Genomic DNA, 23,936 nt, shown 5'->3' with positions numbered 1-23,936 from the left:
TTGGGCCTCTGCAAAGACCCTATTTCCAGACAATGCCACACTCCCAGGTCCCGGGGGTTAGGACTCCCAACATATCTTTTGGGGGAACACGATTCCACCCACAACTGTCACCACTTATAAATGAAGCAAAACAGAAAAGCCAGCAAGAAGTCACCAACGACTTCACAGATTTGTTATAAATATTAAAATGCTATCTTTTCCGGAGAGTTTTCACACAATTAAGAAAGGCTGTTTAAAATTAGCAGCTTTAAAATCTTCAAAGGAGTGACTTGTATTGCGAGAGGAGTTTTAAATGTGCATTTATGTTAGAGGACTCTTGGGTAGAGACCAGTCGTTGCCCCTTCACTGAACTGCCTTATTTTCTTTATTAGCACTATTTCTTTTATTTTGTAAAAATACATAGCGGAGAAAGATGAACTGTATGAGCACAGATCTCTGAAGCTAAGCACCCGGGAGGAGTCTGAGGTTAATTAAATTACACCCTCCGGAGATCACCCCTCACTCTCATTTCTGGGTCCCCAGTTCCCGTTGCCTACAGAACACAGTCAGCTCGCAGCCTGGCGTTCCCAGGGGTTTCAGGCCCCAGGTCGGGTCTCGCTGTCTCATTTGAGTGTGGATCCAAATGCTTACCACATGTTGTGTACGTTACTTTTTTTTACAGAAACTTCTGCTGCTACCAGTTTGGGCTAATTATCCTGTAATTTCAGCTCAAGCTTTCTACCCACTGCATCGGTGCCCATGGGAGGTGACTTGCACGGATCCTCTCCAGCCTCCCTCCAAGTTGCCACCCAAGGCGATGGCTGCACCTTCTGCGTTTACTTCCTGTGCATGCATCCTTGTGAAGTCAGGCACCTTCCCACCCCGTGACCTCACGCTAACGTAGGTTATTGATTTCTTAGCTGCATGACCATCTGTCATGCCTCTGTGTCTGCAGCTGCCACAAAGTCTGGTATACAGCTGGTGCTCAAAATACAGTCACTGCTGCAAATTGATTCTTTTGTTCACCTCGGATTATAACTCATTATTTCGGACGGACTTCAATTTCCCAGGAATCAGGATGGCTGCATTTTGCAATCTGCATTGAACCTTCGTCTTACAAAACCGAGGGGTCTAGAGAGGTTTTATTCTTTTTGAACAATATTTGTAACTACCATTATTGAGAACTCACTATACCAGTCACTGTTTTAAGCTCTTTATACACATTTGTCTCATTTTATTACCATAGCAACCTTTTGTACTGAGCATAATTATCTCTATTTTACAGATGAGGAAATTGAAGCTTAGCAAAATCAAATAATTCTTCTTCCATTTTCATGCTGCTGGTTAAGTGGAGAATTTGAGCCTAGGTCCACCTGCCCCAGATCTTGTGTTCTTAGCCAGAGTTCCTGTAATTTTCCTATCATATAAATCTTCTAGAAAACTTCCCAAAGACAGAGTCTTGAGCTCCCCTTCAGGGACTCTAAATCTGAGTCTCTGGGGGAGGGGGCTGGAAATCTGCATTGTGACAGGCACCCCGGGGAACTTCTGTGACGAGACAAATTTAGAAAACCTCGGCAACACGCCATGTCTCACCAGTATTTACAGGAAGGCCCTATGCTGAATGCTTTCCCATCCACATTTGGATTCTCATCATACAGATGTTCCTTGAGGTTCAAACCTACCAGAGCAACAAAGCTCACAGACCCAGTTCCTACAGGCCTGCCACACCCCAAGGATACCCAGGGGCTAGGGTTGACCTTGCTGTTGCCCAGGCCTCAGGAACGTGGGAGTGTGACCTCTGACACCTTAGAAGGACCCCAGGCTCGGTTTAATGTTGTTGCCCTTATGAAATTCTAACAAGGGGTCCTGCCCCATCCCCTGTGCAGCCCTCGATGGCCACGGGCAGGTCTGGTGAAGGTGTGTGAGGGCCTGTGTGGGCAGGTCAACCTGAGAACCCCCTTATGAGCTGTCTGCAGTGCACATAATGCTTGGCATAATGCAACTGTATCTCTTTCTGAAATATTATTACTTTAGGTGCTTTATCTTTTTTTTTGCTAGTAAGCAATATTGAGATTGTACTGCCTTTCAAAATACAAAGCTGAAAATACAATTTTAAAAGAAACTGATGAAGTAAAGCTTCTAAACCCAGTCCAATATGCAGACAAGTTATTTCAAGAACAGAATGCATACATGAAACGCAGCCTCTCACCATAAAAGGACGCTCATCTATGGTTACTCTAAGGCTGCATTCCGCACCACCCTCCTGGCTGACAGGTACAGAGGAGATCTCACGGAGCAGCTGAGAATATCCTCTGCGTTCCCTTCCAGGCAGTGATATTTGTCCCAGGTCCTGTCTGGTCTTCTCCGACATCAGGTTTGTCCCCAAGGGAAAACCCCTCCTTTCCCCCCCTTACACCGTATGGACTGTTTTACTCCAGGAAGGGTCGGAGCAGGCCTACGTGTCGCCACAGACAAGACTGAATTGTGGTAGGACCAGGTTCTCTAGAGTGGCTTCTTACTTTCCTAATACGAAAGAAAAATTGTCCTCTGTGCTTCCAGGTTCTTTTACCTGGTCTAATAATGAAATTGACATAACACAAACAGGAGAAAATCAAATTTAATCACATATGTATGCAGGGAGCACAAAGACAATGAGGCCCAAGGATGAGCTGTGCAATTGAGTCTCCCATGCCACCTGGAGCTAAGGAATGGGTAGGGGCCCGGGGCATCAGAGAGGGGGAGGGTGACTCACAGGACGACAAGGAGAACAGATGTGCAGTAACTGGCTGTCTGTCCTGCCACACAGATGGGTCCACTCACATCAGAATTAGCTGATGGTACTACCTCTCGTGCTGGACCACGCCCCCACCTAAATTCCTCTGGGCAGTGAAGGAAGGATGAGCGTTCTTCCTGCTGCTGCTGCTCTGAGCTGCCTTCTGCTCTGTGTAGTCTGCACGCCAAAGTGGCACGTTTTGGAGAGGCTCATTTTGAACCCCTTCGCTCTAGGGCTGTGCAGTCCAATTGGGCAGCCTCTAGCCCTGTGTGGCTATTGAAATTTACACTCGTTAAAATGAAATACTCACGTGCTCAGTCACACCAGTCACACAGGAAATGCTCTGTGACCCTCGGTTCCTAGTGGCCGCCACATGCACCCCACAGGCCGAAGCTCGTCTCCATCACTGCTGCTCTGAGTGCTAATAACACAGCAGCGGAGGCACGCCGAGTCCGGCCCCTCGGCTCTCTGTTTCTTCCCTAGCTGGGGTACGGGGGGTGTGCCCTAGAGATAAAAGGGCTGCCTGCGGTTCTTTACGGCTTTCTGGGTGAAACAGCATGGAACGATTCTGAAAACACCAGTACGAAAGGCCACAGACTCAAATTTAACCTTGGACTCTCGTCCTACACACGCGCAGACCTGGTCTGAATTACAGGGCAGTTCATCACTCATTTACTTCTCCAGAGGGAGTGGCGTTTGTCACTCTCAGACGTGCCTTAATTATCTGGGCTGATTCTTTTTAAGGAACAGCAGCCACAGCAGAAGCTCTGAAAACTAATGGAAGTTACCCTTCTGTAGGAGACCCAGGAACATGGAGTGGCTTGCCACAATGATATACATGTTATAAAACTTTAATTTGTTTTTCTCCTGCCAATCTGTCTCATGGCAATTTATTAGTCCTGCCAGCAGGAGGAAAAGGGTAGGAGAAACTCTCCTTCCCCAACTCTAGAGTTAAGTAAGCCAGAAGAATTAAATAGTTTAGGTGTTTTCTCAAAAATAGAAGTCCTAAGAATCGATGTTGCAAACTGGGGTGCTTTGTTTGGGCTCTCTCATTGCACCAAACGCAATTCACTAATTTGTAGAGCCGTGGTCTGGATTTGACCCTGTGGCCACCGGAGGCCCAGGGTGGGATCAACAGCTCATTCTCCGTTCTGAGCCCCCAAGAGCAGCTGTGAAGTTTGTTTTATTATGGACGCCACCCTGAACTACGGGTCTTATTTCCTACAGGTGTTCGAGACCCAAGCAACTTCTTCCTGGAGTCATCAGCACAAGCCAGGGCAACGGTCAGTTCTATGGCAAAGACACACCCAGACTCAATTCCAGCCCCTCAAACTACCATTACACTTCAACAATAACAGGTGCATTTTTCTATGTAGCAGTTTGGATGATGAAGACAAAGAGTATGTCTTCTTGAAATACGTAAGTAAAGAATAAAGACATGTAAGCAAAGAAATTTTTAAAAAAGAGTATCTTCTTAGCTTGAATTCTTGGGTCATGTTCTCTTTTCACAAATTCAAGGTGTGAGTTAATTTAATAAAAAGCACTACTTTTTTTGCTTTCTGGTGGTTTGTTTGTTTGTTTTTGGGATGGAGAAAACCAGGCAGTCAGGGCTAACTTAGTATCTTTGGTCAAACTGTAAGGGCAAACCGAGCACCCAGTGAAAAGGAGGTCACCCCACAGCAGTCCTGCCTTCCTGAGTCAGCTACACCGTTGTCTCGGATGACAGAAAACCCAGAGGAGCGTATCTGAGACATGTGCCTCGTCACCAGTCTGGTGAAAACCAGAAAAATATTCCCAAGTAACAGGCCACGTTGTAAGTTCAAGTCCTAACCTGCATCCGGTTCAGTGTAACAGAATTAAATTCTGAAGGTCTAAATACCTTAACGCAAAGTTGATGAGAACAATCCACTATAATGGAATTAAGGGGAGCTTCCAGCAGCAGACGGAGAAACTGCGGTGAGGACTGCCAAGCCACTCCATCGTCTGAACCCCAACCAGAAAGGGACAGGTGGACTCTCAGTAGGCAAACCGCCCCTCCTCCCTCGACAGACGAAGCTAGCCCTGCTGAGTCTGGTTTTTCTGTCCATACTTAGGGAGAGAGTCTCCATGAAGGGCTGGTCTGCAACTGGTCTCTCCCCCCTTACAGGCAGCTCAAAGCTATTTACTCACTTTAAGACTCTTGGACTGGCTCAGAGATAAAATACGAGGATAGGAGACAGGGGGCGCCCACTTCTTTCTTAACGTGGAACCTTTTACCGAGTTCCAAGGAGCAGTTTCCCATTCCAATGGGTGAATAAAATTCAAATGCACTGTGGTGCGTTTCAAACTAGGATTTGTTTTAATGACAGTAAAACAAACCTTACCTAATGTATGCAATAGTTTAGTACAATTTTTTAAAAACCCAAATGACCATAGTAAAACTGCTACTACGGAACTGTCAGCAAACCTCAAGAGCAGGCCATCCTTTAGGTTTGCGTCAACAAAGTTCCCGTGTGTCCGAGGCCTGTGTGTAGTTCGGTTGTGAGAAGAAGCTTTATGAAAAGCCGAGTCAGCATCATAAAATAGGTGACCCAGAACCCAGTTTTAAGATTTAAAAAAATTTTTATTTATATTTAGAGAGAGAGGAAGGGAAGGAGAGAAACATCAATGTGTGGTTGCCTCTCATGTGCCCCCAAGTGGGGACTTGGCCTGCAACCCTGGCATGTGCCCTGACTGGGAATCGAACCAGTGAGATTCCAGAACCCAGTTTTAATTACGCCAGAGGAGGCAGTTTACAGCGCACAGCCTAGCACCCTAACAACAGGTCTGAAGCACGGACTAACTGTAATCTGGTCAGTAACAACCTTGAGGCGCGGGTCAACAGAAGTGTGCAACTGTGCGTGGATCCCTGAAGAGCTGGGGGGGTAACCTTATTGAGATTAAACAACAAGGTCTATAAATTTATTAACATCATAGGCATCATAAGTTAGAAAGAAAAGAAGAGAATACAATAACTCAGAAGAAGAACACTTTCCTGAATCCTTAATTTGAAGATAGTCATCGGATTCAGGGGCTTTGCAAGGCAGACAAGTTTTCACTGTGTTCAGATGAGTAAACGGTGCACAGCTCTATGTGGTTAAAAGTAGTCGTGCCTATAAATCGAGTGATAGCTCCTTTCTTAAACCCACAGCAGTTACTGCCTGTGCAAGTTTTCTGTAATTTATCGTGAAGAGCCTGGTGGCACTGCCTCCACTGTCAGTCTGAAATGCTTATTTAAATCTTCTGTGGTTATTTAAGCATTCTTATTCATTTGGTGAACCCGCAGTGAGTGTCTCGTGGGGCGGGCACTGCACTGGGATGCGGACCTCTACCTGAGTTCCCATGTACTGTTTGGGGGCGGGGCAAAACAATGCAAACACACAAAGAGCAGCTTCTTGTGTAATATGTAATTTATACGGTCTTCGTCCCAAGTCTCTGGGATGGAGCTTCTAGACACTTGGGATTTCCTGAATGACAGTGTTTTCGCTCTTCACTGTGAGCCTGTGGGTCCACACATAAATTGATGCCAACGAGCTGACTCTGGTGGACCCTCAGATACTTTGCAGTCGGGGGCTGGCTCTGCCAGAAAGACTGACCGTGGGATTAGAGGGCTGGGGCTTTGGACATCCAGATACCAGTTTGATCTCCAGAGAGTAGAAGGAAGGGTGAGACTGAATGCAGTCACACAGCGAATGCTTTGTTCAGTCATGGCTATGTAATAAAACCCCAATGAACACTGGATACGAAAGCTTGGGTGGGCTTCCCCGGTGGGTGATGCCCACCGATGGGCTGGGAGGGTGAAACATCCTCACTGCATGAGACATGGGGACTCCACAGCCTCACCTTCTGCCTCTTTTCCTTCAGCTTGTCCTCATGTGGACTATCCTTGAAAATACAACTTTCATCTTAAATGCAGTGTTTCCCTTAGTTCTTTGGGTCAATCCTGAGGGGAGAGTGGGAACCCCCACAGTTGTAGCCGTTGATCAGAGGAGCAGGTGGCCCAGGAATGCCCCACACTTGTGGACCGCATTGAAGGTGAAGACGGTCCCGTTAGGGACTGACCCGTATGCTGGCTCTGGGCCACCTGTGTCAGAACAGCACAGACGTTCCAGTTCCAGAAAGCCGTGGAGAAAGGAGCAAAGGAAGTGGTCAGGGAGGGAGGGAGGCTTCCTGGAAGAATTAACCTCGAAGCTGAGACCTGCAGCCCAGGGAAGACTCAGGGGAGATGGCTCAAGGCGGGAGGAACTGCCGGCAGACGTTCCTCAGGGCTTGCATGTAGGAGACATGAGAGCAGTGGGGCTGGAGTGGGGGGGCCAGGGACAGCCCGCAGAGCCTCACGGCGTGCGGGGAGGGTTTGCATTCACACAGAGATGGGAAGCTCCTGGGCAGCTGTGAGTCCCAGAGTGCTGTGATCTGACAGCCGTGGAAAGGCGCTCTGGATTCCAGGCAGAAAAACAGTTACATTGACGAACGTGAAGTTCAGTCTGGAGTGTTCATGCCCTGACAGCCAGCTGCCCTGTAGGCTTCTTGAGTTCGGTAAATGTCGGCCGTGTGTCTTCTAGTCACACAGGGGGCAGGGCTTCAGGTCCACGCTGAGCACATGTATACAGGGCACTAATGCATCTGGGCTGAAACACGAGTGTGCACGGAGAGGACGAGAACAGAGGTGAAGGGGAGACGAACCCTTGCTCTACACCAAGGTTCCCAGGACTGGGTTTGAAAACCTGGTAAAATCTGCACTGAAACAGCCCAAACCCACCATAATCTATGCATTTTAGAATCCTGCACATTTTTCCTAATTTAAAAACTATTTAACCTATCTCGGTCAGGGACTAGTGAGCTACAGCTCTCAGGCTGAATCGAGCCTGCGAGCTACTTCTAGAAACATTTCACGGGAACCCACCCTCGCCTACTTATTTACACGCGGTCTACAGCAGCCTCCAGGCCACAGGGTGCAGTGTTTGGGACAGAGCCTGTATGGCCGGGAAGCCCGAGAGACTGGATACTGCCAATCTCCTCTTCCATAGGAAGAAGTCTGCTGACTTCCAGTTGAGGTGGAAGGCTGCCTTCTGAGATTGCCACTGGGTGGTGACCACAGTCCGCATCCCTGGGCTCCCGCTGTGCTTGGTTAGGGTGCCCTGGGTTCCCCGAGGGCAGTGCCAAAAGATGGCAGCAAGCAAAGGGGATGGCTTCCATGCGCAGTGAGCAAAGGAGACGAGAAAGAAGGAAGCACGGGTTGTTTGATGGAAGGACACAGTTCTGGGAACCCAGCAAACACAGCTGAGGTCTAAGCCTGCGCTGCGGCCACCACCTCCAACTGGGCAGAAAGCTGATGGCTGGATGTCACGCTCCCAGCTGCAAGACAAGGTAGGTCTTGTCCAAGGCTAGGTACAGTCAAGGGTAAAGGGAGCAGACAATGGAACACAGGAGAGGGAGACGGGCAGACTTTTCCCGTGTCAAGCCTGTCCGTCTTGCCACAGTGAGTTAATATAATGATAATGACAGCAATAACACTTTGAGAGCCCTAACCACGCGCAAAGACTGTGGAGAATTAGGCTTTACGAGAAGCACCTCAGCGGTGTGGTTACGATGATTCTCCTCTGCAGCCGAGGGAAGGCTGTGGGTGGAAGCAGAAGGTCAGAGAAGAGGTCAAGGAGCTTGTCCAAAGGCACGTGGTGGCCAAGGGAGGGAGTTTGAAATTGGACCCAGGCGTGTGCGATTCCAGAGCCCAAGCCAGTTTGATCTCCAGAGAGGAGAAGGAAGGGTGAGACTGAAGGCGGTCACACAGCGAATGCTTTGTTCAGTCATGGCTGTACAATAAAACCATGATGAAAACTGGACACAAAAGCCTGGGTGGGCTTCCCCGGTGGGTGATGCCCACCGATGGGCTGGGAGGGTGACACGTCCTCACTGCGTGAGACACGGGGCCTCCACAGCCTCACCCTCTGCCTCTTGAAAGCTGACAACCCTGGTTCTACGTTCGCCTTGGTACACTGGAGTCAAAGATGTCACCTCCTGCAGGTCCTAACATGCTGGGCCCTTTCCCCTTCTCGTCTCTTCCTAGCCTGTCACAGCAGAGAAAAGGGGACACACCAGCTCTCTGCCCCTCTCGGGAGCCCAGGAGCGGTTTCCCCTCCACAGTACAATCCCGTCCCCAGCCCAGGGGGCACTGCCCCTCCACCCTTGTCCGGCCCTCGCTCGCTGCCCTGTCTCACATGGATGCTGGTGCAAGCCGGCTGGGCTTGTGTGCCTCTGGGTGCGTCCTCTGGGCACAAGAGACTCCTCTGCACTACCCCCCCCCCCCAAACGTCTGTTCTGTGGAGAAATGCCGTATAGATACGGTCATCGTCTGTCTTTCTTGGTAAAGGAAGGGCTGGCTATAGTCCAGGTTTGTGGAAGTCCAGCAGCAAAGACAGCGTGGCCTTTCTGTGACCCGGGCACACGGGTCACCCAGACCTACATCCTGGAGAACATTACATCCTGGAGAACAGTGTCCGCTAGCATTTGGACACCATGCTGTTCCGTCTTTATTTCTCTTACCCTCCCTCTGCTTTGTCTGTGTCAAGGGCTCCCAAACCGGACCTGCTACCGGCCTCACTTTCTCCTGGCCTTTTGGGGTCGCCTCTGCAGCTCTAAGGGACCGAATTCACGTGGAAACCCCGTCATAGCTCAACGCCCCGTGGGCTGCTGGCCCGAGCTCGGGCGCCCTTGCAGAACATGTTTCCTGAACTATTTCTATCCGGTGTCTTGGAAACACTTGTTTAGTAGCAAACTTGCTCCTAATTGTTTTCAGTGCTTGTATCCCTAGGGAAACACTGGAAATCTTTACCTCACACGCCTAAGAAGAGAGCAGTTATCTAGCAAATGCATTACTTCTATAATCAGTGATACTCACTGTCTATGGTATGAATAAGACTTCTACTTCCCACACTCCAATAACGTCTTTGAACTAATTCCGTAAGAGTTGGGCTGCCCCCTCCAAGAACGGACAGAACCTAAATTTGAACCTATTTCCACTCCCTCCGTGGTTTGGACCCTCTAACTGGCTCCTTTGTTTCTTCCCGGGCACGGACGAGTGGGTTAAGTGGACTTGGCAATCTCACCACATCTTTTATCATAGCTAACTGTCCATCCCCGGTCATACTTTCAGCTTTATTTAGAATGGAGGTTTCCATCTGAACGGAGTTGAAGGGCGGGGGGGAAGCATCTTACAGAGCTTGGTGGGAAAGGCAGCAGACCTGAGCAGGACTCACTGATTTTCTTTAGCAGTTTGATTTGATGGGTCTATGAGTTCAGATGAATCACAGTAAAAATGAAACTCAGCAGGCACGATGGAATCAGCCAGCGCCCCCGAAACGCTTGGTCGGAGCCACACAAATGGTTCCATTCTCTAAGAGCAGGGAGCAGAACCGGGACCCAATTCAAGAGAGCTTCTGGTGGCTGTCGTCACTCAGCTCCTCAAACAGAGAAAGACGCTTTTCAACAATGGATTTGTTGTTTTTTTTTAAACTGTGGCTTTGCACAGACTTCAGTAAATGACAGTAGGTTAATCTCTATAAACAACAGGATAAATGCTCTATAGCACTTTTTAAATTACAAAAATTGGATTTTAAGCCCCGTGACATTCATGCAGTATTGATAACGGGCTGTGAGTGGGTGGTGGGAGTCAGGGGATAAGACCCAAGTGACATTTTTAAACCAATGTGACCGGCGATTGACTCATGGAAGACAGCGGAGTGGGAAAAACAACCCTGACCTTGTGTGGAGAGAGCCGTTCATGTTCTCTGCTCTGTTTTTCCTCCTGGGGCCTCCTGGGGCTGCACAGGGGCACAGAAATGTGCTGTGTGAATGTGCCATCTTCCGTGTTTGCTCCTAACAAGCATTTTAAAAGATATTTTGTTCATTTGTAAGACAGAGAGGCTAATGTTAACCTCCCCCATCCCATGGGGGGAGGGGCTCTGTATCCCAGGAACTCACGCACATGTGAAAGCTGGGAAGTGCTGTGATGTGGGCTCTTACTACTGGTACGGCATCGCTCACGTGAAGGTGGCCAGCGAGACTGCTGACTGCTGCCCGGCAACGCGGGTGTGAGGTGTGACAGTCACGGCGCCTGCAGAAAAGGAAGTCTCTCTCTCTCTCTGTGTATACACATACATATATATATACGTATACACACACACACATACATCCCAGATACAGAAGTACTCTACAACCTGTAGTTAAATACTGGATGTGCTTTTGTCTTCCTAAAGTACCAGTAAAATACAGACTAAGGGCCTCTGAAGCCGAGCACCTGAGGAACACTGCAGCCGCGTGGTGCCCAGGAGTCAGAGCGCTCTCAGTCTTACCAACGGTCCTCAACGGGCCTCTAAGAATGGAGCCCTGGGAGAGATGCAAACCTGCCGACAGTCACACGTTCCCTACAGTCGCTTCCCAAATGTAGTCTGCCTCAAACACACCACTTATCACTCCTTTCTTGAGCACCAGTTGCAGTAATTTTATATTGCACAGTCTAGTATTAAATCAAAAAACATTTTGTGCTTTCCAATATTTTTTCATGTGCACAGCGCAGTGGTAGGACGACCATATACTTTACAAAGTGGTGCCCCTGATACTTCCGGGACCCACCAGGGACCACGCAGACGTGACGATCCTACTGACCAGGTCCCCCTGCTGGACTTCACGCCCCCGTGACTGCTCTGTAACCGCCAGTCTGTGCTTCTCAACCCCCTTCCCCTTTTCCACCCAGCCCCCCACCCCCTCCCCTGATGGCACGGATGGATTTAGAAGATATTACTCTGAGTGAAATAAGCCAGTCAGAGAAAGACAAATATCACAGGGTCTCACTCATACATGGAATCCAAAGGGAACATGAATGAACAGACAAAAGAGAAAGAGACTGGCAGACACAGTGACCTCACTCCCCAGAGCAGCTAGTAAAGTGTTGGAGACTGGGTGGACACGGAATACATTCTTCTTGAGGGTGGATTTAATTGATTAAGAAAAAACAAGCTAATAAACAGTTACTATACTGCCACAGACACTGTTTAAGGGAGCTGGAATCTCCTCTTTAAGAATGGTAACAAAGTCTGCCGAAGTGGGATTTTGATATTACCTATACTGAGTTAACCGATTACTTAATGGGAACCCTCCCTCTAATTCAAAGCTAACTTCAGAATTAAAGCTAAGTGAGAAATGTGTATATATCTGTATATATCTGTGTATATACCTGTATATATCTGTGTGATTATGACATAAAGAAACTGATTTTTATGAGACAACACGAGAACCTGCCTATTTTGAGAATGAAACTATAGTCCATCTCTCAAAATTTCCATTCAAAAGTGCGTATGTATTATTTTGCGTCAGTATTTTTCCTCAAACAGGCGAAGCCAGGGTCCTACTGCAGCCCTGCTGGGCCGGACGAGGCGTCCCTGCTCCACAGGTGCATGCCAACCACAAGGGCATGGCCACGCCCTCTGGGCCGGTCTCCGCTCACAGGTGGCCTTTCCATTTTTTCCGTGTGAGAAGAGAAAAGCCAGCACTGGCTCCATTTCTCGTCTGTATCTGGAACGCGGCCTCATCTGACACCCAACTGCCCCCGCTGACTAGACAGTAAGTGGGTCACGGGGACCTGTGTGTCCCTTAGGGCACCTCCTGGAGTGGACACAATAGTTCGCTGCACAGAGCAGTTCTGCTGCTCCCTGGCTAACGGGGTGGCAATGATACTCCACCTCACCAAACGCTCTGCTGGGAGGGGTCAGACCCAGGCACTGGAACCTTTACGGCCTTCCCAGCAGGGGCTGGACACAGGTGCTCTTCCCATTACCACAGGCCAGCAAACGGAGGGTTCGCCTGAGGTCTCCTGGCAAGTCACTTGTGCAGGGAACAGGTCTCCCGATGCCCAGGACCCAATCACCAAAGCAGAGAACTCCCAGGGGCGGTGCGCCAGTCATGGGCACAGATGAGAATGGTCCCCAGGATGCTCACTGCAGAATCCCCATGGCAACCTGTCTTCACTCCCTCTGGCGGCACAGAAAGCACCCTAGAGGGTATCAGACAACGTAAAACCCTAACGTGCCCTTATTAGGTGGGACCAGCACTCTGCCTCCTGGCCTCTCACAATCCAGGCCAGCGGCCCCCCAGTGACTCTGTGGCGCTGAACCTAGAAGCAAGACACAGGTACCGAAACAATCTCTGGCTTACAAGGGACTATCAAACTCCGATGATGATGAAATTTGATAGCTTGTATAATGTCAAGCTTTATATAANATGCTCACTGCAGAATCCCCATGGCAACCTGTCTTCACTCCCTCTGGCGGCACAGAAAGCACCCTAGAGGGTATCAGACAACGTAAAACCCTAACGTGCCCCTATTAGGTGGGACCAGCACTCTGCCTCCTGGCCTCTCACAATCCAGGCCAGTGGCCCCCCAGTGACTCTGTGGCACTGAACCTAGAAGCAAGACACAGGTACCGAAACAATCTCTGGCTTACAAGGGACTATCAAACTCCGATGATGATGAAATTTGATAGCTTGTATAATGTCAAGCTTTATATAACCATCACCCAAGTTTACAGTGAAACATTAAACCACAATGGCACTATTATACCACCATAAACCCCATTTACGGTGATATAAATAGTCGTGCTAATGGCATTAGCAGCAGCGCTCAGTGGACTCACAGCTGTTGAGTGCTGCTTTTATGCTACTAGCTTTGTTATGTATGTATCACCACAGACTTAGGTAGTCCACGCTGTTACACAGGAGCAAACACGGAAGATGGCTATCTACCCTTCATGCCCAGATCTAGGCCCCTTGAACGGAAGACTTCACGGCTGTTATCCCCCTCTCTGTGTTAAGGTCGACCTAGCTCTCCACGGGGTTGTTTGCATCACAGGGCGTTCCTTCAGGAGAGAGGAAGAGCCGTCTCTTGTCTGCCCCCTCCGATGGCTGGGAAACACCAAGAAAAACGAAAGCCACGGCGGCTGGGTTCACTTACTGTCTCCTTGGCAGCGCAGGGGGCCCACACTCAGCTTCGCTTCCGAGCCTTGCCGGTCAGTGTCCCCCACCACCACCTGGCTCACTGGCAGGTGGTCTTTGTGGGATAAGAAGCCAGCGTCCTTCCTCCTGAATGACAGGGAAAGAGAACAGGGTCAGGAGGCTGAGTCGGACACATGTCTTTTCTGATAACTGCGGAAGCTGTCTGACAATTGACCACACGCCAATAGATGTTCGGAAGTTCACCAAGTGGAATCATAGGAAAAGAGTTGTTTTTGCTCCTCCCTCTGGGGGTCTGGCATTGCTGAGGAGCAACTGTGACATCTGCGCCTTCTGGAAAACAGAAGTGACACCCTGCATTCCAGAGTCACAACTGACATGCTGCATGCTGTTTTGGGTTGACAGCAGATGACCGCGCTGCTTGAAGAACACACACAGAGGCTGCACACACAAGCAGAGTTTGCTGTTGTCATGGAATCAAAAGTTCAACAGAGTCAACCTTCTCTCTCACATGATCTATGAAACAAAACCGTATTCAAAAAACTACTCTGTTGCTTCCGAGGCTTTCTCCCCCGTGTCGCCAACCGAGAGAGTTCAGGGCAGGTTTCCAGCACAGAGCAGGCCCTCACCACCTGCCTGCTTCCACCTGGAACGAGGGGTGGAGCTTCAACCTGCTTATCCTCTTCGGCTCTTTCTCCTGCTTACTGTGTACTTAGCTTGTTTCAGGTCTCCCAACTCTTCCCCATACCCACCCTACTTAAGGAAGAAGATGAGGATGGTTGGGAAGTACTGATTCTGGGATGGAACACAGACGTCCAGGAGGCGGAACTGGGGGTGGACTCGCGGCAAGTTACGCACAGTGCAGATTACAGCTTCCCTCATGCTCGTCTGCGCTGCTGAGGTTGAGGCATGCCCTCACTTAAGGCTGGACGGGTGCCAGGCCCAAATCAGTAGAGTCACTACAAAAGTTTAACCTTTTAAATGATTTTCTGTCTGAATGGAAATAGCAATTTTGATGTCGTACATACAGCTGATCACAGGAAAGAAAACCGATTTGGGATAGCTGGGGAGTTGGGTGCCTGTGGCAGAGACCGCAGGGCTCTCAAAGCTGGCTAACTCCTGCTCTTCGTCACCACTGCCCAGCTCTCTCCTCTGAGGATCCACCGAGCAAACAGTCCACTAACCGTCACGTAGCAGGGGCATCACCCAGCTCATCTCCGCCGTCAAATGTGGCTGCGGAGGCACCAGAGAATCTGAGTGGGGGAAGGAACCATTTAAACCACAGTTTACTTAACCGAACAGTGAGAGATACCGTCATTAACTCTCTTATTGGCTTTGCACTCTACGGCAGGCAGCCTGTGTCACCTCTGGTACAACAAATATTTATTCTGCAGGAAGTCTGGGCGCTCCACGGCTAGTCGGTATGCTCACTGTTTAACTGTCCCAGCACCTAGAAGATGGTATGGCTACACTAATGCAGAACAGAATCGAATGCAAACTGTAACTTTTTAAAAAAGAGGATATGCTTAATTTTTAAAAGATCTTTGAATGGGAGACTCTGCACCATATTCTGTAATATATGCAGAATCACTAAGTATTCTTTTGTGCCTGGCTCCTTCACTTGACCTTGTATCTGTGGGGTTCATCCACATTATTTAAAAATATTTTGAGTAAAATTGTGCTGTATCTATAAAAATGTAACACTACATTTACATAAAAATGTAACACTAGAACGAGGACGGCACGTCTCCTGTTGTCCTTTGGGCTGGTCTCTGTGTTTGGTTACTGTGGACAAAGCTGTCGGGCGCACCCTCATCTCTGCGTTACTTGTAAGGGCCAATTTACATTGGGCATTTGGCCCAAAGAGGAAATACTGGGTCATGTCATTAGCTTAGTATCCACTCTCACTTATATATGTTTAACTTAAGTAGATATTTTCAAACAATTTTCCCAAGAGCTTATATTAATTGACATTTCTAACAGCAGTAAATGAGAATTCAGATCTTAGTTGATTCATTTATAATGAGTGATAATTATATCAAAAATTGTGCTAATGACAGGCATTTTGAAAACAAGTGTTTGGAATTATATATTCCAATCATTATGTAATTTTATTGCCAAAATTGATATATATATATAATTTTATAAGAATTTACATATCTATGTACTTTCATAACTTGAAAATATAATTTTTAATCATTATACTCATCTTATAAATGTAGAGTTCCACTGTGTTGGGACTTGATTTTTAATAGTAAAATGGGCCACTATTCAATTACTTGGCAATTCGAATTGATTAATTCCAGAGAAGATAGAAATTTACAAGGCATAATTTATCAAAACCTTTGCACTGTTGGTCAATGAAACTAAAAAATTAATGATTCATTATGTGGACTCAATAACGTACTTTTATTTAGTGTGATAAACGTACTTTAGTTAACATTTTTTAATGTTAACTCTGATACCCAATAAAGTATCAAAATGAACAAAACCAGAGGCAGATATTCAAATCAGTAATCCAAGATTATATAAAATAATATGTGTTCAATTACACTGTAGTCATTAAAGAATCAGAGTGAAATAAGTAATTTCTATTACTATTAAAGATTAAATATTTCAACTTTGTTCTTTTAAAAGGTGCTGTTTTATATTGAACACAATATACAACTTCACTAGAACTGATGTATTATCTTTTACGTGTGTGTTCAAAAATAGTCTAAGGCTAGGGTGAGGATCAAAAAACATAAAGAACACTAACTCGAATGAAACAGCAACAGTAGGACATCACCCACTGTGTACTCGGGAACCCCGGACCCCTTCCTGTCTGTGACTGCTAATCCGAGATCAGTCCCTCCTTGGAGACACCCTCTCCATCCTATCGGTGAGAGGGACAAGACTCAGAAAATGTATCTGGACCGAGGTCACCGGCTCCTAAGAGTAGTGTGGGCTATAGATTATCTGGATCCCCAGTTAGGACTTCCCACCAAAAAAAGAAAAAGGGAGAAAAAAAACCAGAAGAAAACTGAAAAACCACAATGTCACTTAAAAGCCTTTGTCTTTTAATTTTCATTTACAGATGGGGTGAAAATATATCTTTTTAGATACACTTATCTTCCTTAAATGTTGAAGTTATTTATTTGTAAGTAGTAAGTTTAAAGATATTTGTAAGCTTTTATGCCCATGTATCTCTTCATTTACATACTTGGTAAAAAAGGTCAAGAACTACCACTGATTTTAATAATATATTAAAGTTTACAGAAGGTTGCAGTTCAGCTAGTATTTGTAATAGATATTTCTAACCAAAGCAAGAAAACGGGAAAAGTAATTATCAGCTGAGAAAAGAACATAAAGTTACTTCCTCAACCACTTTTTTTTTTAAAGATTTTATTTATTTATTTATCTTTAGAGGGGAAGGAGAGAGAGGGAGAGAAACATCAATGTACGGTTGCCTTTTTGTGCGTCCCCTGCTGGGAGTTGGCCTGCAGGGAACTGGACTACAACCCAGGCATGTGCCCTGACTGAGAATCGAACCTCGATCCTCTGGTTCGCAGGCCCGCGCTCAATCCACTGAGCTATACCAGCCAGGGCCTCAACCACTTTTAATGAGATGCTTAAACAGGGCTCCGCAGATCTGAAAGTCACAACAACATGAGTGACACACAGAGCAGTGGGCTGGGCCGGAAACGAAGGGGCTGTGGAGACTAAGGCATGGGTGGCGATGAAGTGGCTGGATCGGTGCAAGGTTTCTGATGCGATACTGCAGCGCAGCCCACAGCCCACTCCAAAGAACATGCTGGGCGTGTGCACAGAGAAGAACAAAGCTGAAGAGGGACCCTTCAAAACCCCTGTAAGACGTCCATCTTAGCACCCGTGCAAAATTTATTTAGCAAGCCAAATAAGTCTTTGTTGAAAGTTATGATCCTTACCAATGGAGGTCAACCTAATTTAGGAAGATAATCAGTAAGTATTTATCATGTTGGCATGAGATAAAATTCCACCTGCTGGAGGGTTTCTACACTAGAAACATTCTATCGGCCACCTCGAAGAGGCCCAGACTCGGGTGTTCACAGTCTTTCCATCAGCACAGACATTATTGTAAAACTTGGTTCTGTGGATTCTGTTTTGTTAACTCGGCATCCTGATGCAGACAGACCTGGCCAGATCTCGGGGCTAAGGGAGGGAACTGCCCCGGGGCAGGTGCAGCATTGCTTGGCCCCAGCAGTGGGTTCGAGATGACAAATTCCCCACTACTGGGCAAAGCCACACTGCAGGAAGTCATTGCACTGAGCGTGCATGCAGATAGCGAGAATGACTGACAAAGGAAAAAGCCCTCCCACGCCCTTACTGAAGGTGAGACCAGAGTTTGCAGCTGCCCGAGTCCAGTAAAGGTCAGCGTGGTGGCAGGGCGAGGTGCTGTCAGGTCAGCCTAATCGGGAAAAGGATGGGATTGGCTGCAGGAGCTGGACCTCCATGGAGTGCACAGGAGCTCTGGCCTGGAGAAATGCACTCCCTTCCAGGGGGACCCACTGCTGTGGATGTGTGGGCTGAAGTGTTTTGCAGACTGGCTAGGTCCTGAAAGCCATGTGACGATGGCAGTGTGGGTCCCACGGACAGACTCCAGAAGGCACCTTAGGCCAGACTGCAGCTGGAACCAAGCTAAGCTACCTGGAGGGCTGTGCGGCTGCCGTTTGTGGTTCCTGAGGGATGGCCTTCGGAGTGGGGAAGGCACGGCCTCGGCCGGTCTGGCAGGGCATGGCTGGGTTTGCTCTGGGCGCTCTGGAGGGGAGGGGCTTTGAGACGAGAGCCTGCCCCCCCTCCCAGACTGTGCAGCTTTTGCATAAAAGACCTCTTTCCTTTTCTCGCCAAACCTCTGCCTCCAGAATTTGCCTGTGGCTGGTGGTGGGCGGCCCAACCCCACTCCCTGTTTGGGAAGATTTCTCTTACTTTGCTTCAGTGCCGTTTTCCTGAGGAATTCTGTTTTACACTGCTGTTCTTCCCCTGCTTTCTTTTCTTATCTTTGGGGGAAACAAGCCTCCAGGCCGTTGGGTCTTACCTCTAGCACAGTGAAAAAGCAAAAACAACAAAGCAAAGATAGCCCCCTCCCTTTGTGGTTGTGAGCCTGCTCCTCCACCGCAGGAAAGAGGGCGCACTGTGACTCTGTTCTGCAGTTCTAGCAGAGAAGATGCACCTTTGTAATGCTTAGAAGCAACTGGTTACTTAAAAAAACAATTATAGTCAGCCAGCTTTCATGCATTTCCATCACAGTATCACCAAAGCCAGAAACTTCTGGAAGAATCTAGGAGGTTGGAAGACAGTGAAAAAGACAGAAAATAACAGAAACAGTTACAATAGGGCAGACTGACAAGAACGTGGGGAAATGGGAATCACCTGCCTTGCTGTTGGGGCCGTCCGGTGGGACAGTCCTTTACGAGAGCAGTTTGGCTGTTTCTTAAAAGTTCAACCCCATTTATCCTGTGACCCAGTGGCCCCATTCCTGGATGTCTACTCCAGAGACATGAAAGCTTATGTCCATACAGAGACTTGGGTGGACGCTCATGGCTCCTTTATTCATAATAGCCCCGCAGTGGGACCAACCCAAGTGTCCTTGACCTGGTGGATGGATAAACAAAGTGTAGTACGTCCACACAAAGAACATTACTCAGCAACAGAAGAAGTAAAATACGAGTACAAAATGCAGAATGCATACACCTCCAAACCGGTATGCTGAGTGAAAAGACATTGCCACATGACCGTACCGGCTGCATTTCTGTTTAGATGCAATGTCGGGAAAGGCACACCCACAGAGACAGAAAGCAGGTGGAAAGTGGTTGCCTGGGGCTGGGGGTGGGAACAAAGATGAGCGGTACAGGCATATCACAGGGGCTGTGGTGATGTGCTGCACAGCCGGGTGGCTTTACCAGAAGCCCCTGACTTGTGCAGGGTGCGGCAGAAGTAAGGCCTGTCCGAGTGCGGCTGGGAGGGTGATGATATGGGCGTGGTAACTCACGTTGTAATTGGGGCATTTCACCTAAACGTCATATACAAGTGTGGTGTGGTTATGTTACAGAATTACATGCTTAGGATTTTACCATCTAAAAAGAGGCATGTTATTTGTGCTGGACCCTGTATACTTAAAATGGGTGATGTTACAGTATGTGAATTATACCTCAACAAAATAACTTTAAAAAGGACTGGAGACAGTTGTGAACACCTACTGGCTATGGGGAGAGAAATTTCCCAGCCACACATCTCGCTGCGAGTCCCTGTGTGCAGAGTCGGGGAGCGGCATCCTTTCTGGTCTCCAAGTCTTCCAACGTTGTGACTGGGAGCCTGAGATTACAAAGTCTTTCTTGACTCTTTTTTTCAGGGGTTTAATCCAGCTTTTAAAGTTTCTATCCGTATTTACGCATTCCATTGACCATGCTTTCCTGTACAGGACCTCAGAACCCCCTTCCCAGGGTCCATCCCTCCAGTCGGCTCCCCTCGTCCTTGACCTCTATAAAAATCCTTTCACATGAGTCAGGATTTTCACAAGGCACAGAATATTCCACCAGTTTCAGCCATGTTCCAGTCTCCTCCTCATTCGTCATTCAGGATCCGTACCCTTTACCCCAACCAGCCACACCTTCCCAAACCACCTTTAAAATATGACTACCCCATTTACCAAAAAAAAAAAAAAGAAAAAAAGACATCTTTGGTGTTTCGGGATGTGCCTAACAGTAAAACTCTGTTCAGCTGTCTCTATTTGCAATGGCAGAACGCTGAAATGGCCAGTACTTTCCGGCATCAATTCTTCATCTTCAGGGTTGTTTCCAAACTTCTTGGAACCTTTTATGTGACTTTGGTCCAAACAATACACGTAGAGGTACACCTAAAGGCCTCTGCATCTGCTCTCTTGCTCTTTCCTGCCTCCTCATAGCCACGGCCAGACACACTGCACTTGTTCCACAGTGAATAGTAAAAACCTTCAAGAATTTTCTTGGAAAGTTATTATTCTACTAATAACTTCCACTAAAAATGTTAGACTCATTTTTAAAATTAGGGGTCTTTGCACTGTTCTTACTACTTTGACCTCTTAAATAAAAGAGCACACAAATAACTTACAGTTGTACAGGATTTCAAACTATGCTCAGTGTTTTCTTATGAGTGATCTCGTTGGATCCTCATAACTTTGGAGGTACGAGGAGACAGGGACAGACAGTGAACTTAACCATCGTGGGTTCCCAAGTAATTATTCAGGAACACGTCTCTTCCACAAAGAGACACACTCCACCTGGGAATGAGGTGCTTTTTCAGGGTACAAATCCAAAGGCTCCCTTGCTCTTTACTAGTTTATATGTGATGTCCATAAAAGGGTCTATAAACTCAAGTCAAGGCCACTTCTAGTTAAAACATTTTTTAAGCAAGTAAGAGTTTTTATTCTTTGTTTTGTTTTAACCCTCCCCTCCATGGCTGTACGTCCTCTCTGTCTGGGGAGCTGCCCCATCGCCCTCCCCGACAGGACACTCAAGGCCCTCTTCCCCTGTCCTGGCCCCTACTAAAACCCACTTTCAGCGAATAATGTGACCTTTTCCCCATTCATTTTTAATGGCAATGCCTTAAGGAGGCAAAAGGCTACTTGGGGAAACCAGACCTCTATGGCCAGTGGAGGCTGCATTGGGGTACGGGGTTGGGGGTCAGGACGTTCCTGGCATCACTGAACTGACGACAGGGAGGGACTGACAACAGAGTCTTAAAAGAGCAGCCCTGCTTCCCCCACGGAGCAGGTCTGCCGGCCCCTCCAGGGTCATCCACCGAAGTGGCGATAACACCACTGCCTCTGCTCATGGTGCAGCCGGGGCTACTCAGCCCGGCTGGGTCCTCAGCAGCTAAAACAATTAAGAGGACTGCTGAACACCCGATAAAGTGTAACTTCTAAAATACTTCTGATGGTGTCCTCAGTCACTATCGACTACTGAACTCTCCTCAATGGATGTAAGGTGGTGTTCTCTACAAAGTAATTAGAGTAATTAAGAAAACAACCATTACAATTAGATCTTCAGAATCCACGTCTACATCCCCTATGAAAACGAAAGTAATTACAGATTCAATTACTCCTTTTCAGTGGGAATAGCACAGGCCTTTTATAAATGCAAGATAATTATCTGTTCGTTTAGAATCTCTTAGAACGCGCCCTTATAACCGTTTCAGGATTCTATGCAAAAAAAAAAAAAATGTTCTTCTTTGATTTTCCTTCTGGAATGTAAGTTCCCTGGGGTCATATACATTGTCTCATGCAGTTTTATAAACCAAAGAATAGTAGGCACCTAAAAGTAGCTGACTCCATGTGTTTCATGATTGAAGAAGTACATGAATATACATAGATGGTAACTAGGCACAATCCTGAAATAGTACTCAGTATGTGCTTACCATCAGTCGTGAGAGATGAGTAAGAAACCCTTTCCGGTAGTCAGAGTTCCTTAAGGGCCCGTGAAACATTTTTATTATTCCCTTTCTGTAACAGAGGTTTTATCTTTCCTTCAGAAAGTAGTGTTCGATTAGAAGCCTCATATATAATTAATATGGTGGAAAGGGCACAACAGTTAGATCTTAGAGACTGAAACCCTAATTCAACTCTGCAGCTACGGAAAAGTTAGTTGCTAAATTCATGCCACTGTTTCTCTGCATAGGTAAGTTACAGTGTAATCTGGTTCTAAACGGGATGGAAATGCAATTCAAAATACTCCTCTTTGGTATAGATTATTTTAAACCAAAGGCCATTGAGGTTAGACCCAGGAGAAGCTCAAAAAGCAGGGCACAAATTTTCCTTCTGTGAGGGAAACTGCCACCTGGACAGATCTCTACCTGCAGAGAAGTCCTGGCATCGCAGAAGTAGCCAATGGTGGCTACTTCACTTACACGGGCCCCGTACGCTCTAAAAAACAAACTGGGCGGTGCTGGTGTGCTCGGTGCTCCTGAAGCCTCGTTTCCAAGAGACAAACGCAGATGTCAGGGCACCACGCACGTGTGGTTTCCTCGGACGCACCTCTGCTTTGCACAGCTCACCTTCCGTGTCGCTCTGGGCTCGATGGCCCTTGGGGGTGTTCCCTTCAAGTTGCTCAGGGTTGGCTTCATCCCATAGGTCCTACCTCTGGCTCACAGGCATTCTTGTGCCACTGAACTCTGCCAGGGCAGCCGCGGGTAACGCCCGACGCCCTCCACCATGAAGGTCCGCAAGGCACTGTGGGCTGGGGTGAGCCAGTCCCGGGCTAACGGCAGCAGTCACGGGTGAAGCTCTCTGATTCATTCTCTGGAAATTCCCCCTTCCCACTCATGATGGTGATGCAGGCTGCGAGTAGACAGACAATGCGGACGACGCTGAGAGGAAACCTTTCCCACAGGCCTCCGAGACTTCTCCAGGGTTTTTCAGGCTTCTCTTTGGTCCCCTCAGGTAGGTAACTACACAGATCAGCTTAAGAAAGTGAGGGAACTTGATCCCTTAGTTTGGTTCATGGCCTTGGAGCCAGAGCTGAAAACCCAAGACAAAAGAAGAAAACCTAGTACACGGCCCCTTCCCTGGATGTGGGAAACACTGTACACGCAGGCAGTCTTCATCCCATCGAAACTTCCATTTCACCTCTGCACACAGCACTTCTCCACTGTCCTCAGAGCCCCACGATCAGGGAAGGAAACTACATCCGCTACCTCCTATGTTTTCACTCAAACAGACTGGTCTGCCCAAAAGAGCATTAGTTCTTACGAATCCGGCTTTGGAAGGAAGTTCAAAACACCCTTTTTGTCTTTGGATTTGAACATCCGAAAGCGTGCTCCTTTCCAATGACACAAGCATTTCCCTCTGAATGGAAAAGCACTGCCTTCTCCTCCCACTGCCCTTTCTAACGCCCCCTACAAGCAACACGGACCCAACTGAAGCTACTCTTACATTGATTCCTGCCGGGATCTTTTCTCTGCAAACATCACGTCGTCTCTGACACACTCTGTCATTCCCACTTCACCTCAGCAGGTCATTCTGCTCCCCGGGCGGATACGAGAGACTTGTTTGCAGGTGGAGGTGTTTTCCTTTACCCATCTCTGAACTCTGAAGTCCCTCATGATGACCAATACTTGGTTTCATATCATCGGTATCTTAAGAGGTTGTGGGATGTAAACATGTGAGAAAGGCCTC

The 23,936-nt window shown here is 47.7% G+C and overlaps 1 protein-coding gene across 1 annotated transcript in view; it reads right to left on the bottom strand.

Annotated features, from left to right (window-relative positions):
• The window catches only part of CNTNAP2 (contactin associated protein 2), a 1,160,842-nt gene that overhangs the window by 265,632 nt on the left and 871,274 nt on the right, over nucleotides 1-23,936 (bottom strand). The window contains exon 15 of the mRNA XM_037035585.1: nucleotides 13,773-13,900. Within this exon, the coding sequence (XP_036891480.1) occupies nucleotides 13,773-13,900 (128 nt within the window). The remainder of the gene's footprint in view (nucleotides 1-13,772; nucleotides 13,901-23,936) is intronic.

This window comes from Sturnira hondurensis, unplaced genomic scaffold (genome assembly GCF_014824575.4).
Source record: "Sturnira hondurensis isolate 20B ecotype Veracruz unplaced genomic scaffold, ASM1482457v3 Scaffold0022464, whole genome shotgun sequence".
Taxonomy (NCBI): Eukaryota; Metazoa; Chordata; class Mammalia; order Chiroptera; family Phyllostomidae; genus Sturnira; species Sturnira hondurensis.
This window is presented reverse-complemented; position numbering and strand designations above follow the sequence as displayed.